Genomic DNA, 16,992 nt, shown 5'->3' on the forward strand with positions numbered 1-16,992 from the left:
TCCACTAATGGTACATAAAACAAGATCCGCCAATGAGAGTCTGCGAAGAAGAGCGAGACCCTTTCAGGAATCTGCCGCGTAGGTTATGCAAGGAAATGTAGATTCCGATATTGTAGTGTATTGATTTTAGATGCAATAACATCTTATCCTTCTCCCATCATGTTGGAAAACGTGAAACATAGAAAACGTTGTAACAAACAAGCACTATACTACAGTGTAAAAGTATTTATTTCTCTCTCCGTACTCAGTAAATGTCTGTCTATGCCAATTACTATATTTTACATCTATATATACTGTATTTGTGTGTGACTGTATCTGTGTGTGTTTATATACACAGTACACACACATACTTTTTCAAATGAGATTGTGTCAGCAAAATGTATATTGCACTGACATTGATTTTGCTGCACTGTACCATGTTACATTGCAGCTGAGATGTTGTTGCAGTAGGCTTACTGTAGTTGAGTTTTGATTTTTGCACCATGGGAACTGAGATGGGATTTTTTGCCTGGTAAGTACCGTTCCTTGATTCTAACCACTGTCTCTGGCAGCGGCGAATCTAGGTTCCCACGTTTGGGGGGCTAAGCCCCTAGATAAAACCTAGTATTTTTCCTGTGACCCAGCAAAACTAGGGGGGTCTGGGGACATGTTCCCCCTGATTTTTTTTTCTCTATTCTTTTAAATACTGTCCTCAAGTGGGTTTTAGCAAGATAAATTAACTAATTTAGATTTAAAATGTGAAAAAACAATAATATATAATTTGTTTTTTTATTTTAAAAATTGGGGGGGCTAATGAAACTTTTTTTTTTTTTGGGGGGGGGTGTCCCCAAAATAGGGCTAGATAGGCCCATGGTCTCTGGTACTGTCAGAACTATCCACCACTGACACCTGTTGTTCTCCTTTCTATATGCACGATATGCATGTTGCTTTAGATCAAAGCATCTGATAAATGAAGAAAATATAATATTATTTGAATATTGTTGTACCATTTTGCAGTGCTGCAGGATAAAAGATGAAGTGGGAGATTTATTGCGTGTGAAAGCAATGTGTCAGTTTCCCTTTCGCCATATGAAGTCATAATCTGTATCTAACCTGTACATTTATGGAAAAACATCTCAGAAAACTGACTGAGGTAACAAGTGAACTGCAGAGTCCAGGCGTTTATAGATTCCAAATCCATCACACAGCTGCCATACATTCTCCACTGGCTCCATTAAGACATTCAACCAAATGCGAATCAACATTTATAACACAACCACACATATTAATAAGTAACATAGTAGTAAACATATTCTCTAAAATAAATCATTATCCTTATAATACAGGAAAAGCAACAAAAAGAGCACAGTACAGTTTATAAGTTTTCTTCTTTTACATCAAAGGAGTGTTAGAAGTAGATCTGTGAGCAGTCAGAACAGCATACAATGCAACCTGACTGTTTATGTGACTGTATCTGTATTTGTGTATGTTGGTGTGTGTGTGATTGTATATATGTGTGACTATCTGTGTGTGACTGTGTGACTGTATCTGTGTGTGACTGTATCTGTGTGTGACTGTGTGACTGTATCTATGTGTGACTGTATATGTGTGTGACTGTATCTGTGTGTGACTGTGTGACTGTATCTATGTGTGACTGTATATGTGTGTGACTGTATCTGTGTGTGACTGTGTGACTGTATCTGTGTGTGACTGTATCTGTGTGTGACTGTGTGACTGTATCTATGTGTGACTGTATATGTGTGTGACTGTATCTGTGTGTGACTGTGTGACTGTATCTGTGTGTGACTGTATCTATGTGTGTGACTGTATCTATGTGTGTGACTGTATCTGTGTGTGTGACTATGTGACTGTATCTGTGTTTGTGTGTCATTGGACGTGGTCTCTATTCTACACTGCAGGGCCAGACAACAGTACACACTAGTCTGACACTCTAGAAACACGATCAGAACTTCACTAGATGAAAACAGACTGAACATCATCTATCAGATCATCATGTGAAAACAATACCGACAAAAAGAACCCACGACTAAAGGAATCATTCAACAGCTTCATAAAAACAACAGATTTTTTTTCTCTCTCTGGGCTTGTGGTGCTACATTCACTGGTGAGAAACAAGAAAGTTGAGATCACGGCCCACATCCTGTCCTGACCTCGGTTCAGAACCCCTGAGTCTGTTCGCCGCAGTCATTAGGATTCAAACATATGAACAGATGTTAGGAGCTGCAATGTATGCGACTCCAGACCAGACATGAGGATAAAACTATGTTTGCAGAGTCGAATACATTTGCAGTTGAGAGGCATTTCAGAAGAGAACCCACCTGTTCAATACTGTACAGAAACACATTCACATGACCCAGAACACTAGGCCGTTGCTGATTGGGTGAGCAGGGAGCTGGGATCTAGCCAATCAGAAGAGAGGAGCTTGATTATAGTGACAGCGACCGTGGTGTCATCGCACCACCGAGGTGCTAGGTGGCGCTACTGAGCCACATACCAGACCATCCGGGGACCAGAGAGTCACAGGAAGAGGAGTTCATAAGAGGCGACGAGAACGTCTTCATACTTCACACAGACGTGTTCACACCACAAACACGCACACAAACCACAAACACATGTGACACACGCAAACATAAACACACACAACACGGCCACACACAGTGCAAATAGACACACCCGCACATGCACACACACCAAAACACGAACGCAAACATACACAAACCACAAACACACACCACATACAGACACACACATGCACACACGTACACACATGCACACTGACGCGCACACACACCGACACACACGTGGTGGGATGTCAGAAGGTTAGGGGCACCAAGGAGGTCAGGGTCTATGAATGTGTTTACACTAAAAGGAATCCTTGCGAGGAACAGCCTTAACTAGTTTAATACAGGACAGGAAACGGTCCCTCCTAAGAATCCAACCTTGACCTTCTTTCAGATAGACACTGGAATCAGCTGTCCTCTCCAGGTAGAGCTCCGTGGTGGAGCACCTGAATGCAATCAGGAGGTGGCAGGTTCAAATCCCCCCTGTACGTTGCTTTGGATTAAAAGGTCTGATAAATTAACACATTAATATCAGTTTCTGTCTGTCTGTAAGGGCTACCAAGTGTCTCGAAACCAAGATGTCCATGTGGCTCTATACCGCAGTTACATCTCCACTCCACCGGGTAGCAATGTTCCACTGCTTGTCCGAAGAGCAAGTCCAGAAGACAGAGCCAGTATGGATCCAATCACTCGTCCTATAGAAAACACCTTCTCCCCCTCCTCCTCCCCCCCTTGAAAACTGTACAGCTCCAATGTCATGTTTCCTCCACATCACAGTCAAGACGTCACATTCAGCCCTGGCAGTCCACAGAACCACAGCTTTTTGCTACAACCTCTGTGATACAGCATACTTTCTTATACACACACATATAGATTCCTCCCGTCAGTGTTCCTCATCCCTCCAACTCTTTCTTCTGCCCCACACCCCTCCCTCCCTCCCTCCCTCCCTCCCTCCCTCCCTCCCTCCCTCCCTCCCTCCCTCCCTCCCTCCCTCCCTCCCTCCCTCCCTCCCTCCCTCCCTCCCTCCCTCCCTCCCTCCCTCCCTCCCTCCCTCCCTCCCTCCCTCCCTCCCTCCCTCCCTCCCTCCCTCCCCCCCCCCATTATCTCTCCATCCAGGCTACGTTGGTGCTGCAAACCCCGTCCGCCCTCCACCCCCCGTCCCCTCCCTCCTTCCCACCCCTCCCTCCCCCCTCAGGGTGTGTGTGGGCTGCTCTCCCCTAGCAGCCAGTAGGTCCTCATGCGACCTTTGCCCTTCATCTCCACGTCTCCTCGCAGCTCCAGCTGGAAGCAGTGGAAGTCCTCCAACACCGCCCGGGTCGCCTCCGACACGTTGATCTTCAGAGCTGCACACAGGAGCACCACAGATGAAGATACCTCAGTCATGCCCACAAAACTTTTGTTACTGAGAAGGGACGTTCGTGACAGAAACAATCTTGCCAGATCTCAAGGACGGAGAATGCAGACGTGAATGGAAAAAAAACATGGATTGATAAACGTCCAAAGACACCTCAGTTATACACCCAAGGAGAAGAGATGTGTCATACACCACAGAAGAAGTGACCTAATTTATACGCCACAGACAAAAAGATGTGTCATACACCACAGAAGAAGAGACCTCATTCATGCACCGCAGACGAAGGGATGTGTCATACAGCACAGAAGAAAAGATTTGTCATACACCACACCTCGGTCAGACCTATAATCCATGTACATACAGTGTACTTAGGGTGAGACAAAGCCATTGAAGTTAGGATTCCAGAGGAATGGCAGGATATAACCAGAGAAGAACACATCAGGAGGCCTGTAGCAGTTCTAGTGAGTTCCAACCACAGACTGATTAGAATTCTGGAACAATTTCATATTTTGATATTTATATTTATATATAAATATATTATTGTGTACTTTTACTGTAAACCGAGATGTGAACTTCGGGAGGTTCATATGTAGTTCCGGCCCTGGACATTGATCATGTGTCGAGTTTACAGAGGAGAGACACAGAGATCAGACCTGGCCCTTGACGACTACTACTACTGAAGCTAGAAGAGGATGATCATGTGAAGGGAGATGGAGATATGAAGGCAGATGAGGATGATGATGATAAGTGAGAATGATGAAGAGGAAGATGTGAGGGCAGGTGAGGAGGATGACGATGTGAAGTGACATCATGAAGAGGAAGACGATGCGGATGAAGTGAGGGGACGAGGAAGAGGAGGAAGACGCCCTCACCTTCTCCGTTGGACTCCATCCGAGACGCTGTGTTCACCGTGTCTCCAAACAGACAGTACCTTGGCATCTTCAGACCCACCACCCCAGCACACACTGGACCTGTGGACACACACACACACACATCACAGATCTTAGAAGATCTCAAACTTAATAAGGCCATGGTTACCACAAAGTGAATGTCACCCCCCCCCCCACACACACACATACACACATATAAAGTCTACAATCCCCCCTCACCCCTGTGCCCCCCCTCCCTCTCACCCCTGTAGACCCCCCTCCCTCTCACCACTGTGGATGCCTATGCGCAGGCGTAGCTGCTGGTTGGGTCTGTGTCTGATCCGGAAGGTTTTGACAGCCTCCAGCAGGGACAGAGACATGCGGGCGATCTCCCGACCGTGCTGCTTCCCGTTCCGCACCGGGAGGCCCGACACCACCATGTACGCATCACCTATCGTCTCCACCTGGGAGGGAGCGGGGGGGGGGGGGGCGGAGAAGACAGAGAGGGAAGGGATGGGGATAGAGAGAGAGAGGGAGAGAGATGGAGAGGGAGGGAGGGGAGGGAGAAAGATAGAGAGGGGGAGAGAGAAGGGAGGGGTAGAAAGAAAAAAGAGAGACTCAATGGAAGGAAGAAAAAAGGGAGAAAAAGAAGAATATGGGAAGGAGAGAGAGAAGAGAAAGTAAGAATAGAGTCAGACCTTGCTCTGCAACTTGTTGGTATGGAAGGAAGGATGGATGGATGGAAGGATGGATAGATGAGAGATGGATGAGCAATAGACAGATGAATAGATGATGGATGGATAGATGGATGATGGATGGATGAATGAAATATGGATGAATAGATAAATAGAGTAAGCGGCCTCATTATCGTCCACAGAAACTCGCCAACGTTCCACACCCCCTTATCGTCCACGACCGTTTCTTCCATTCATTTCTTAAAGAAGATATGCAGCAGCAACGAAAGAAAGTATTTCATCGATATGTACACACCTTATATTGCTGCACACCAAATTACAGCTTCTTACTTTGAGATGTGAGTATGTAAATACGCTCTCAAACCGTATGTGTAACATCTGCCTTCCGCAATGTCAAACTTGACATTTCTCCATTAAAAGTGGTTGGGTGGACGATAATGGGACCCCCGGCTAACTGCTAAAATTAGGAGGAAAAAAAATCCCGGCATATCCTTATTGGATTTTAAAACCGGAATGTTATAGTATAGGTGTGTATCTATATACTACTAAAGTACAATGCTGTGACAATTTCTAACGAGCATCGAGAGCTAGGTGGACGATAATGGGACCACTCACGCTAGGTCCAGGACTTACCTTGTAAACATCAAAGTTGTCGATGATGGCATCAAAGCAGGTGTAGAGGTCATTTAACAGGGTCACCACCTGGTCACACACACACACACACACACACACACTCCTCATTAGGACACACACTGACACTGAGTCACTGACAGAATATATTTGTGTGTCTGTACCTATGTGTGTGTATGAGTGTGTGTGTGAGTGTGTGTGTGTGTATGAGTGTGTGTGTGTATGAGTGTGTGTGTGAGTGTGTGTGTGTGTGTGCTACCTGCATGGGGGAGCTCTCCGCAGAGATGGCTGTGAATCCCACAATGTCGCTGAAGTAGATGGTGACTGAGTCAAACGCCTCGGCTTGCACTGTCTCCCCTCTCTTCAGCTGCTCCGCCACTGAGCTGGGAACAGGAGCACATGGCCTCATGATACTCTACCACTCTATCCCCGCTAACAGGTAACCTGCTAGCTTGCTGGAGTAATCACATGACGTCGCCCGGTCAGATCAGGCGACCCTGTCTGACCTGCTCACAGATAACCGACACAACTCAAAGTTCTCAGTTGATACCGCTACAAAAAAAGGAAACATACACTTGGTCTTAGTACAAATCTTTTCCCCAATGTTCTTCTTAATTTCTTCAACCACGAAATCAACGCAATAAGGGGCCCTGTAGAGACTGGGCCTGGACCCAAGGGACTGAGCTTTAAGCCCATAGCGCTGCTAGCTTAGGCTCTCACCTCAGCCCTATCTCTCTGGAAGCATCTCTGGAATCATTCCTCATCCAATGATCTAAACCACGCCTTCTCAACACCTTTCCTGCCAAACCTGGACTGAATTGGCCCCCCTATGCTAAGTATTATCAAGAATTATCACTGTATCTGGCCAAGACCCTGCTGCCTTTCAACAAGCAGTCATTGAGTTCCTGCAAAAGAGCCTGAAGCTCTCAGTAACTATAAGGCAATCTCAAATCAGTTTCTTTCAAAAATCCTTGGAAAAGCTGTGGCCCACTGCACACTGAAATCGATTGTTAGAATCCCTCCAATCTGGATTTCATTCTCACCACTGTACTGAAATAGCACTCGCTATTGACTTACAGCTGGCAACACCTGAAAGCACATTTGAACACTGCTGATCTTCAAATTCAAATTTCCCTGATGCCTAGATCAATACCACATGTTCGAGAAACGAGTCTCGGCAATAAGGACATGGACGACAGCCTCTTTGTTCTCAAATACATCTGAGATGCTACTTCTAGGACCCAAAAGAAGATCTGACCTCAGTTGATGGTATCAAAGTCTACCCAAGCCAAATTATCAACAAGATCTTTGACTCCCAACGAATCCTGACCTCTAACTTGAATGCCATATTAAAGCATTCCCCATAAATGGCTTTAGTCCATTTATTTAACATTGAAAAAATAGGAAACATTCTTGATGCTTGAACATATTCTTTTCAGGCCCCTCAAATGCAGCAGTTGGTGCAAAAGGCTGACATCAGATTATAGACAAACACCAAAAGGATTGGCCCCATGACACCTATTCTTACCTCTCTCAACTAGCTTCCAATCCAAGTCAGAGCTGTCTTTAACGCCTTACAAGGACACTCTGATCCCCACGGGCTGGATTATTGCTGGTTCGGCCAAATCAGTAAGAGATAGGCAGGGGGCAGATCTTTCTATCAGGGAGGCTGACACCGTCTCGGGGTGATGAAGGCTAACCTTGGAAACCTTCCTTTCTGAACAGTCCTACGCCTGAACGACCGCCTTGGATCCCACGTTGCCAGTGGGGAGCTCACCACCACTGACCCTGTTTACTCCCCTGCCCCCCCCCCCCCCCCCCCCCCGTCTGTCACCCCTCTCCCTCTCTCTTTGCCACAGTGTGAGTCTGGACACTGGGTAGGACCCCAGCACAGCAGGTATTTAATGGGACAAAGACACACAAAAGCCTGTTGGGCAACCGACGCAAATCAACACACGGGTGCACAAAGAGCCCCAACGAAGGCGACAGCTTAAACCTCCGAGGAGGGTGGAGCCGTCGACGTCTTCCAGGTGGCACGTTTGCCAACATTTGGACCGAAATGTCAACGTGCCTCTGATGCTCACTGATGAACCACAGCAGAGCAGAGCCCATACTGTGCGTGTGTGTGTGGACCTACTGGGGTAGTATCTGGTAGAGCAGGGCCTCTGCCTTGCGCTTCTCCTCGTGGTAGGCCTGGGTCCTCTCCTCCACCTGCTCCTCCAGGTTGTTGGCGTACTGCTCCATGCGAGACAGCAGGTTGTCCAGGATGTTGGAGCCATAGCCCCTACAGGGGGCAGAGAGTGGGTGAGAATGTGTGTGCGTGTACTGTCTGTGAGTGTGGGTATATACTGTATTTATCTATGTTAGTGTGTGTGTGTACAGTCCACAGTATATGCAGCGTGTGGATACCTATGTGGTTGAACTCGAGTCTGACTCTAGTCAGAGGGTTAGGGCGTATGTGTGGAAGTGTATGTTTGTGTATAAGTGTACACGTGTGTGTGTGTGTGTGTGTGTGCACGCTTTAACAGAGCACAGTTCATGCATTGGAGAGACCTCTCACCAGACATGTTTTGTTTCGCTGCGGCATTGTTTTGACTGTTTTGTTTCTCCGCCCTTCAACATGACTTGACTCTCTGATTACCCACTTACAGCACTGCGCTACTGCCTGACACACATCATCATGGTGTGGCTGTCACTTCCTTTCGTTATTTAATACATTCATTTTATCAGTTTATCGGAATGCTCTCCATATTTTGTCACAGCCTTAGAGCTGTGTATGTGGCAGTATACATATTGGGTTGACCTAAATGCAGTTTGATTTGGTTGAACTCTGGTCTGTCAGAGGGGTAAGCATGTATGCGTGTATGTGTGTGTTTGTGTGTATATCTGTTGTGTTTCCGTAGCCGCAGATTGATATGGTTAAACTCTGGGGTCTGTTTCATAAACCTCTCACAAAAAAAAAACTGGGATTAAAGTCCCAAACAAAGCAGTTCCATAAAGGCTAATTCTAGTTCACAAAATCAGTATCACTTGAGTCAGGCTCAAGTAGTGAAGATCATTGTGAGTGCACGCTGTTCTTAAGACCTAGACGATGTTCCCGACCGTGTGACCTCTCCCTGAAAGCATGTTCTCTGTAAGCAGCGCACTATGACAGGTCCCTCATCCACCACCTCATCCTTTCAACGACACGTCACGACTGACATGAATCATACGTAGGTTGAAGTCCATATTATTATTATTATTATTATAGACCTTTACTTCATCGATAAAAAAAAAACATACACCCACTAAATACATCTAATGTTGACTTTTTTGACATTGTTTAATGTAGACGATTAACCGACATTAACCAATACATTTTATACGTGGTTTGTATTGAGAACATACAGGATAGAGGCATTGGATTTAGGTCAAACCTTTCCAGTCAATGACTTTTCTTTGCACAGTTTATGAACATTTTATGTGGCATCAGCCTAAATGCATTAAGTAGATTTGCCTATAATTTATTATTTTTTAATTTATTAAAATGTATTATTTGCTGAAGTCGATTTTCTCTAAACATAAACTTTGGAACTGATAGTGGTTAATGAAATAAAACATGTCATCATGCCAGAAGGTCTGTGGTCTATCATCATTTTCCCGTCAGGTCAGTGTTAAAGGAATGTCTAAGCTAAGCCTGACAGTTAACATGCCCCAGACCGGGTTTGTTTCTCAGCATTACTGTAGTTGCCATAGTAACCGAGCTAGTAACCGAGGGACTACTTCTAACTTAAAAAAAGTTTTATGAAACCGAATCAACTGAAAATGAGTCCGATTTACTGACATAAACCTGACTTACTTGTCAGAGGGTTAGTGTGGGTGTGTGCGAGTGTGTGTGTACCTGTTGTGTTTTCGAAGCAGCAGTTTGATGTGGTTGAACTCTGGTCTGTCAGAGGGGTCCTGGCTCCAGCAGCGCTGCATGAGCTGAGCCAGATCCTCGCTGTGACTCTGAGAGCAGAGAGAGGGCCGCAGGTACGGACACTCGCCTCGACCCACTCTCTCTACGATTTCTGGAGGGAGGGAGAGGGGGGGAGGAACAATTAGTTGTAGGCCTAATCTATCTGTGGGTACCTCGTACGTATTGGTATATTCTCATCTTTTTCTCTGTCCATTTGAGCTCCCTCACAACATTCTCTTCCGCCACTCCCACCCTCCCCTCTTTCTCCCTCCCTCCCTCCCTCCCTCCCTCCCTCCCTCCCTCCCTCCCTCCCTCCCTCCCTCCCTCCCTCCCTCCCTCCCTCCCTCCCTCCCTCCCTTTATCGTCATAAGGCTCTCTCTCTTTCTCTCTCTCTCTCTGTCTCTCTCTCTCTCTCTCTCTCTCTCTCTCTCTCTCTCTCTCTCTCTCTCTCTCTCCAGGAGCAGGACTTCTGTTCTAATTAAATCTGCCGTGATACAGATTTATTTCTGGGAAACTGAGGGCTTCAAAGGTTCAATTATACTCCCTTCTCTATCTCCACCCCTCTCTCTTCTTTCTCTCCATCCCTCTCTTCTCTTTCTCCTCTGTTTGTTCTCCTCTCCATTTCTCCACCTGTTCTCGGTCTGAATCTCATAATCTCCCCCTCAGTAACAACCGATCACACCTGCACTGCATCAGGTGAATGTGTGTGTCTGTGTTCGGGGGGATGGGGGGCATGTGTGTGTTTGTGTGTCCACACGAACCTTTCAGAGCTGTCAAGGGGGTCAAACATACACACACAGACATGGACACACACAGACATTACCCTGACATTCCAGAGAACAATGAAAAGCTATCCTCTTCCACCAGCTATCCTATTTCTCCTTTCTTGGTCCTTCTTCCTCTTCTCTCAGTCACTTTCATCTCTCTCTCTCTCTCTCTCTCTCTCTCTCTCTCTCTCTCTCTCTCTCTCTCTCTCTCTCTCTCTCTCTCTCTCTCTCTCTGTGTGTCTGTCTGTCTGTCTCTCTCTCTCTCTCTCTCTCTCTCTCTCTCTCTCTCTCTCTCTCTCTCTCTCTCTCTCTCTGTCTGTGATCTGAACTGGTCCATCCCTCCTCCCCCTCCCCTATCTCTCCCATCCCTCTCTCCTCTAATTGCTTCATTCCTCCATCCTTCTCCTGTAGTAATTGGGCTGCGTCGTCCCGCTCCGGCTGGAAGGAAGTAAAGCACGCCGCAAGCTCATTTGCATATAAACCAACACTGCGCTGGGATTGGTTGATATCCCAGTGAAGCTCAGTGCCTCCTGTGTTTACAGGTGGTTAAGGTGTGTGGAGGTGAGTGGACGCCTATTCCTAGTTGAACTCCGACCGCAAGGTCAAGAATGTATATTAGACAGGCTGACACTGACCCTTGGGACTGACCCTGACCCTTGGGGCTGAGCATAACCTTGACCCTAGGGGCTGACCCTGACCCTGACTTTTGGGGCTGAGCGTGTCCCTGACCCTTGACCCTGACCCTTGGAGCTGAGCGTGACCCTGACGACTGACCCTTGGCCCTTGACCCTGACCTTTGGGGCTGAGCGGGTCTCCCTCCAGGTAGAAGACGCCCCGCAGCAGAGCCAGCTCCTGCAGCACGATGCTGAAGCTGTAGATGTCTCCCTTCTGGCTCCCACAGGGAGGGGGGTTCTCTGCACACAGCAGCTCTGGGGCGGTCCACAGCTTCCCTGCGGGGGGGGGGGGGGAATATACCACATATGTATAAGCTTTCTATGTGTGTGTGTGTATGCATATGCATGGGTGTGTCTGTATATGTGAGTGAAATGTATGTAGGGGTGTCTGTGTATACGTGTGTGGTGTGTGTGCAGGCGTGTGTTTGTATGTATACAGTTTATGTGTGTGCATGTGTGTGAGCCTATGTGTATGTGTGTGTGCAGTATGTGTGTCTGGATATACAAGCGTGTGTGTGTTCAACTCACGGGCATAGTAGGCGTGCGTGTCGTCCATATTGGAATCTCTATGGAAGCTGGCCAGACCATAATCAGTGATCTTCAGTACAAAGCGACTGTCCACCACGCAGTTGGATGATTTGAGGTTGCCGTGGGACACAATCACGCTGTTGTGGAGAAAGGCCATTCCCTGGAGCCAATCAGAATCCAGTAAGAAACACTTACGACAAATCAAAGATTGCCGTGACAAGGCTGTTAGCATATGAATGGCAGCAGCAGCTCTCTCCGCCTCAGACAAGTTTGTGATGGCATGCGGTGAGGGTGATTGTAGGCTTTGTACAACATCTGCTGTATGGCCTGTCAGCTTCTCTCACAGACTCTCCTCCTTTGCATCTCTCCTCTCCTTCTCTCCTTCATCTCTCCTCTCCTTCTCTCCTTCATTTCTTCTCTCCTTCACCTCTTCTCTCCTCTCCATTTCTCCTCTCCTTATCTCCTCTCCTTCTCTCCTTCATCTCTCCTCTTCTTCTCTCCATCTCTCCTCCCCTTATCTCCATCTCTCCTCTCCTTCTCTCCTCCATCTCTTCTCTCCTTCATCTCTTCTCTTCTTCATCTCTTCTCTTCTCCATCTCTCCATCTCTCCTTGCATCCCAGTTCATTGTTGGTTTTTGTGAAACAGCTGTCAGAAGGCCTTCAGTTTTTTTTTCTATTTCTTTACTACTCTCACATAGTCAAATAATGTCATCTGCAGACGCGCCCCCCTATTTTGACGATCTGAAACGCAAGTATCAAAACGCAAAGCGCAAGTAACTTTGTGGGCGTGACTTCAGCTTGGTTGTTATTTTGCCGGCGGGATAAATGACTTTGCGCCTGGCGCAAATCTAAAAAGGGTTGGTCTGAAGTAGCTACATTACTAATGGGTGTGGTTTGGGCGTAACGTGCAATAAACCAATCAGAGCATCATCTCACATTCCCTTTAAGAGCAGTGCTTGTTCCATGGCGAATTGCTATTATAACGGCGGATTTGCCAGGCGCACGCCAGCGGTTCACAGCCGAGGAGATCGACGTTACATATATTTAATTTTATTAAATTGTTATATTTTTAAATTGTTTAGTTCTTAGAATTAGTTTAAGTAATGTACTTAATTTATACCAGCATATGTTTATTGTTTGCACCTTCCTACCACAGCAAATCGCGTATTTGTGTAACATATGCTTCATGGCGAATAAACCAAATTCTGATTCTGATGGGCATGGGAGAAGAAACCTAACCAAATTGGGGGGGTCATGGGAGGAAATTGCCACCGTTGTTACAAATGAAGTTCACCAAGCTTGCGCCCTTAAAATAGCATCTGAATAATACGCCATTGACTTTAAACCACGTTTTTCCCGGTCGGTGGCGGAATTGTTTTTCGGAAACTGCAAAATAGCACCAGGGAACATTTGCGCCGGAACACGCCTCCTTTTTCGCTGAACCGCCCACGGGAGCGCAAAGTCATTTCGACGTGCGTCTGTGGAGGGAAAAGTCGGCTTTGCGTCGAGTGCAAACTAGGAATGACACTTGCATCGTTGACTAAGTCAATTGCGCTGGGTGCAAGATAGGGCCCGTGATCTCTCAACTATCATCATAATCTGTCATCTACAGACAATCTCTCAGATAATAATCTCATCTGCAGAGATGATCTCTCATTTACACGAATAATCTCTCAATTTCAGAGATTCTTTCGACACTGGTTCCACATGCACTCTGGAATTCAACCTCAACACTACACCTCTCTTTTCTTGAATCCTCTAGGCACCTCTCTTTCTCTACATCACCATCTCATCATCCTTTCCTTTCCTCCTCTCCTCTCATCTCCTCTCTCCCCTCCTCCTCCCCCCTCTCCTCCTCCTCTCATCCTCCCCTCCTTCTCCACCTGCCCGTCCTTAAGATGTGATGCTTCTGTCTACTTGTCGCAGTTTCCAGGAAATCCCTGACATTATAAACACAGAACACTCTCATATACAGGGATTAGGCGTGGGGCCGTTGGCTCAGTGTACTCATGATGAGATGTAGGTAGGCTGGGGGAGGGTGTGAGTATTCACACTGGGGGAAGGTGTGTAGGTGGGTGCGTAGGTGTGAGTGGAAGGGAGAGTGTGGGTGTGTGTTTACCTTCACAATGTCGTTGATGAGTGAGTATCGAAACATCCAGTCCAAGGTGATGCTATCACTCTCCATGAGATCCTGTCGAACACACACACACACACACACATACACACACAAACACACACATTTACAGACACACGCACACACACACCATGAGCTCTGTTACATCTTAATAGAACTATTATAGAACTATTATTCAGTGACATGTACCTGGCACATAAAGGTCATGCAAAGGTGCACGGTCAAACCTTATCTCCTGAGCGCGCCATAATATCCATAACAGTCTATACAACACACACAGACACACACAGACAGACATACAGTACAAACACACAGGGGAGGTAATATACTGATAGCACACACATTCACACACGTCCACACAAACTGTAGGCGACCTGTTCAATGACTCGACCCATTACAACTGGACCTTTGATGAGCTGGTGGAATGGGCTCACTGTGGATTAGTTACAGCGCTAAAAAGCGAACATACACCGAGTATGTTACAGCTATTTATGTTGCGTGTTTGTTACAGACAAGCTGGTGTGAACTCAAGTCAAATCTAACGCACCCAATGGTACCATGGAGGTGTGATGGCAGACCACACCTGAATGATATACATTTTAAAAAGTTCGGGAGGGAATTATATAATTTTGGGGGGGGGAAGTGTGGTTGAATCAACATGAGCTGTATAAAACATTTAGATTGTTGCGTATGTCTCTGTTCATGTCCTTTTGGAATAACTGTAACATGAATGTGCACAGACACATCCTATACGCCACATGACAGGGTGTTGCGCAAGCAGAGGATGTGTTTCTCAAAGTATTCGTCATCAGTTTGCAGTGTGCCACTGCTTTCTCAACAGGGGAGGGGAGAGGAGGAGGGGAGAGGAGGAGAGGGGAAGGGAAAAGAGAAGGGGACAGAGGAGAGGAGGGAAGAGGAGGAGAGGAGAGAAGAGGAGAGGAGAGCTGTGTTACCTGCAGGCTGCCTCTAGGACAGTACTCGGTGATGATGCAGATGTTGGGAGGGTCGATGCAGGCTCCTATGAAGCGGGTCAGGTGTTCATTCTGGACATCACGCATCTGCAGAACAGACCAAGCAGAGCAGTTACCAGACCAGTTACCATACTAGACCAGACCTGTCAAACGTAGGTTAGGAGAGGAGGACATCGATACATCTACGATAAAAGACCTTGAAACATCAACACAGACATACCTGCACAACTACACACACACACATCCACACACGCTCCTACACATTCACACACACTCCTACACATCCACACATGCTCCTACACATTCATACACACACACTCCTGCACACACACACACTCCTTTCAGAACTCACATGTTTGAGCTCAAAGAGCACCTTCCGGGTCAGTTCAATGCGTTTCTTGTTGTTGACGTATTTAATGGCCGTGATGTTGCCCTGGGGAACAAGAAGGTGTCACACTCACACATGTTCTCTAGAGCTGAATCACAACCAACCATGCAGGTGTGTGTGGTCATGTGTTCTCTACCTTGTAGTAGCCTGTCTTGGCATAGATCTGGAAGTTTCCCTCCATGGTCAACAGGGAGCCATAGTTGGAGCCTCTCTGCATGACAGGGACAAGACATTTGTAGACCTTAATAAGTGTGTGTATGGTGTCCGTGTTTGCATGGGATGTGCGTATGTGTTTTGTGAGTGTGTGTATGGCAGTGGGTCTCAGTCCTGGTCCTCGTGCCTCCCCCCCTGCATGTTCTAGACGATTTCCTGCTTCAAAACATCTTATTCAAATGAATGGGCCATTATCAGGCTTCTGCTGAGCTAGATAACGACCCATTCATTTGAAGCAGGTGTGTTGGAGCACGGAAATCTCTAGAACACGCAGGGCAGTTAGGACAAGGACCAGGATTGAGAACCACTGATGTGTGGTACGTGTGTATAAGATGTGTGTGTGTGTGTTTATAGTGTGTGTATGTGTGTGTCTGCGTCGGTGTGTGTGTATCTGTCTGTGTGTGTGTGTGTGTGTACCATGGAGATGGTGAGTCTGCTGCAGGCCCTGCGTAGAACCTTCTCCATGTTGTTCATCTGGATGTCCTCCCAGTGGATCCTCCACAGCTGAGCAGCCAGCTCACTCTCCAGCTTCAGCTTCCTGTTCAGGAGAGGGGGGGGGGAGGGGGGAGCGGGGAGCGGGGAGGAGGGTGGAGGGAGAGACAGGTTAAAGGGAGGCAGAGTAAGAAGTAGGACATTACTAGATAGATGACGGATAAATGTACAGTACCAGTCAAAAGTTTGGACACAATTCCCATGGGAAAATGGGAAAATGTGTCCAAACGTTTGACTGGTACTGTATATATAAAGAAAGATAGATACATACATAGATAATTACATATATATATACATATATATATATTTACATATATATATATTGATAGATACATAGATACAAAACAACAGAACCCAGCAGTTCATCACAGACATGTCAATGGCAGGTGTTTTAGTTTCATTGATGTGAAGCAATGCTGGGAAATGTAAGCAGAATGTGTGTGTCTACTAGGAAATAAGTAACAAGGTACACAGTATATAACACTGTCACAATATAGCAATATCAGCATGCGATTTATGATCGGGAAGGTTAAGAAACAGGAGGAGAGGTGCTCTCTATAGAGGTGGAAGAGTTATACAGGAAAGAGGAGAGGGAGAGAGGAGAAAGGGGAGACAGGAAAGATGGAATAATTCTACCAGGGATTTACAGTATTACATTGGATACGTTAGTTAGGGTTGTGTCCATGTGAAACTGTCTGTGCCTCTAAACACTCACACACACACACCAGCTACCAGCTGTTTGCGACCTTGAGCAGTACTCGGCGGGAGGTGGAACAATA

The 16,992-nt window shown here is 46.6% G+C and overlaps 1 protein-coding gene across 2 annotated transcripts in view; it reads right to left on the bottom strand.

The window, feature by feature from the left end:
- Nucleotides 1-1,128: 1,128 nt before the first annotated feature.
- npr1a (natriuretic peptide receptor 1a) overlaps nt 1,129-16,992 on the bottom strand; it is a 51,438-nt gene continuing 35,574 nt past the window's right edge. The window contains exons 9-23 of one of the 2 annotated variants that reach the window (XM_084695718.1): nt 16,139-16,259; nt 15,645-15,719; nt 15,473-15,553; nt 15,103-15,207; nt 14,135-14,206; nt 12,016-12,175; nt 11,608-11,763; nt 9,990-10,158; nt 8,247-8,393; nt 6,369-6,492; nt 6,113-6,181; nt 5,074-5,248; nt 4,788-4,886; nt 2,319-2,399; nt 1,129-2,171 (exon numbers count right to left, since the gene is read on the bottom strand). In XM_084695718.1, coding sequence (XP_084551844.1) covers nt 2,362-2,399; nt 4,788-4,886; nt 5,074-5,248; nt 6,113-6,181; nt 6,369-6,492; nt 8,247-8,393; nt 9,990-10,158; nt 11,608-11,763; nt 12,016-12,175; nt 14,135-14,206; nt 15,103-15,207; nt 15,473-15,553; nt 15,645-15,719; nt 16,139-16,259 — 1,591 coding nt within the window. In that variant the 3' untranslated portion in view covers nt 1,129-2,171; nt 2,319-2,361. Of the gene's footprint in view, nt 2,400-4,787; nt 4,887-5,073; nt 5,249-6,112; nt 6,182-6,368; nt 6,493-8,246; nt 8,394-9,989; nt 10,159-11,607; nt 11,764-12,015; nt 12,176-14,134; nt 14,207-15,102; nt 15,208-15,472; nt 15,554-15,644; nt 15,720-16,138; nt 16,260-16,992 lie in introns of both variants that reach the window. The other variant, XM_084695717.1, reaches the window with a different exon arrangement.

The sequence above is a fragment of the Hypomesus nipponensis genome, chromosome 4 (genome assembly GCF_054491055.1).
Source record: "Hypomesus nipponensis isolate SF chromosome 4, ASM5449105v1, whole genome shotgun sequence".
Taxonomy (NCBI): domain Eukaryota; kingdom Metazoa; phylum Chordata; class Actinopteri; order Osmeriformes; family Osmeridae; genus Hypomesus; species Hypomesus nipponensis.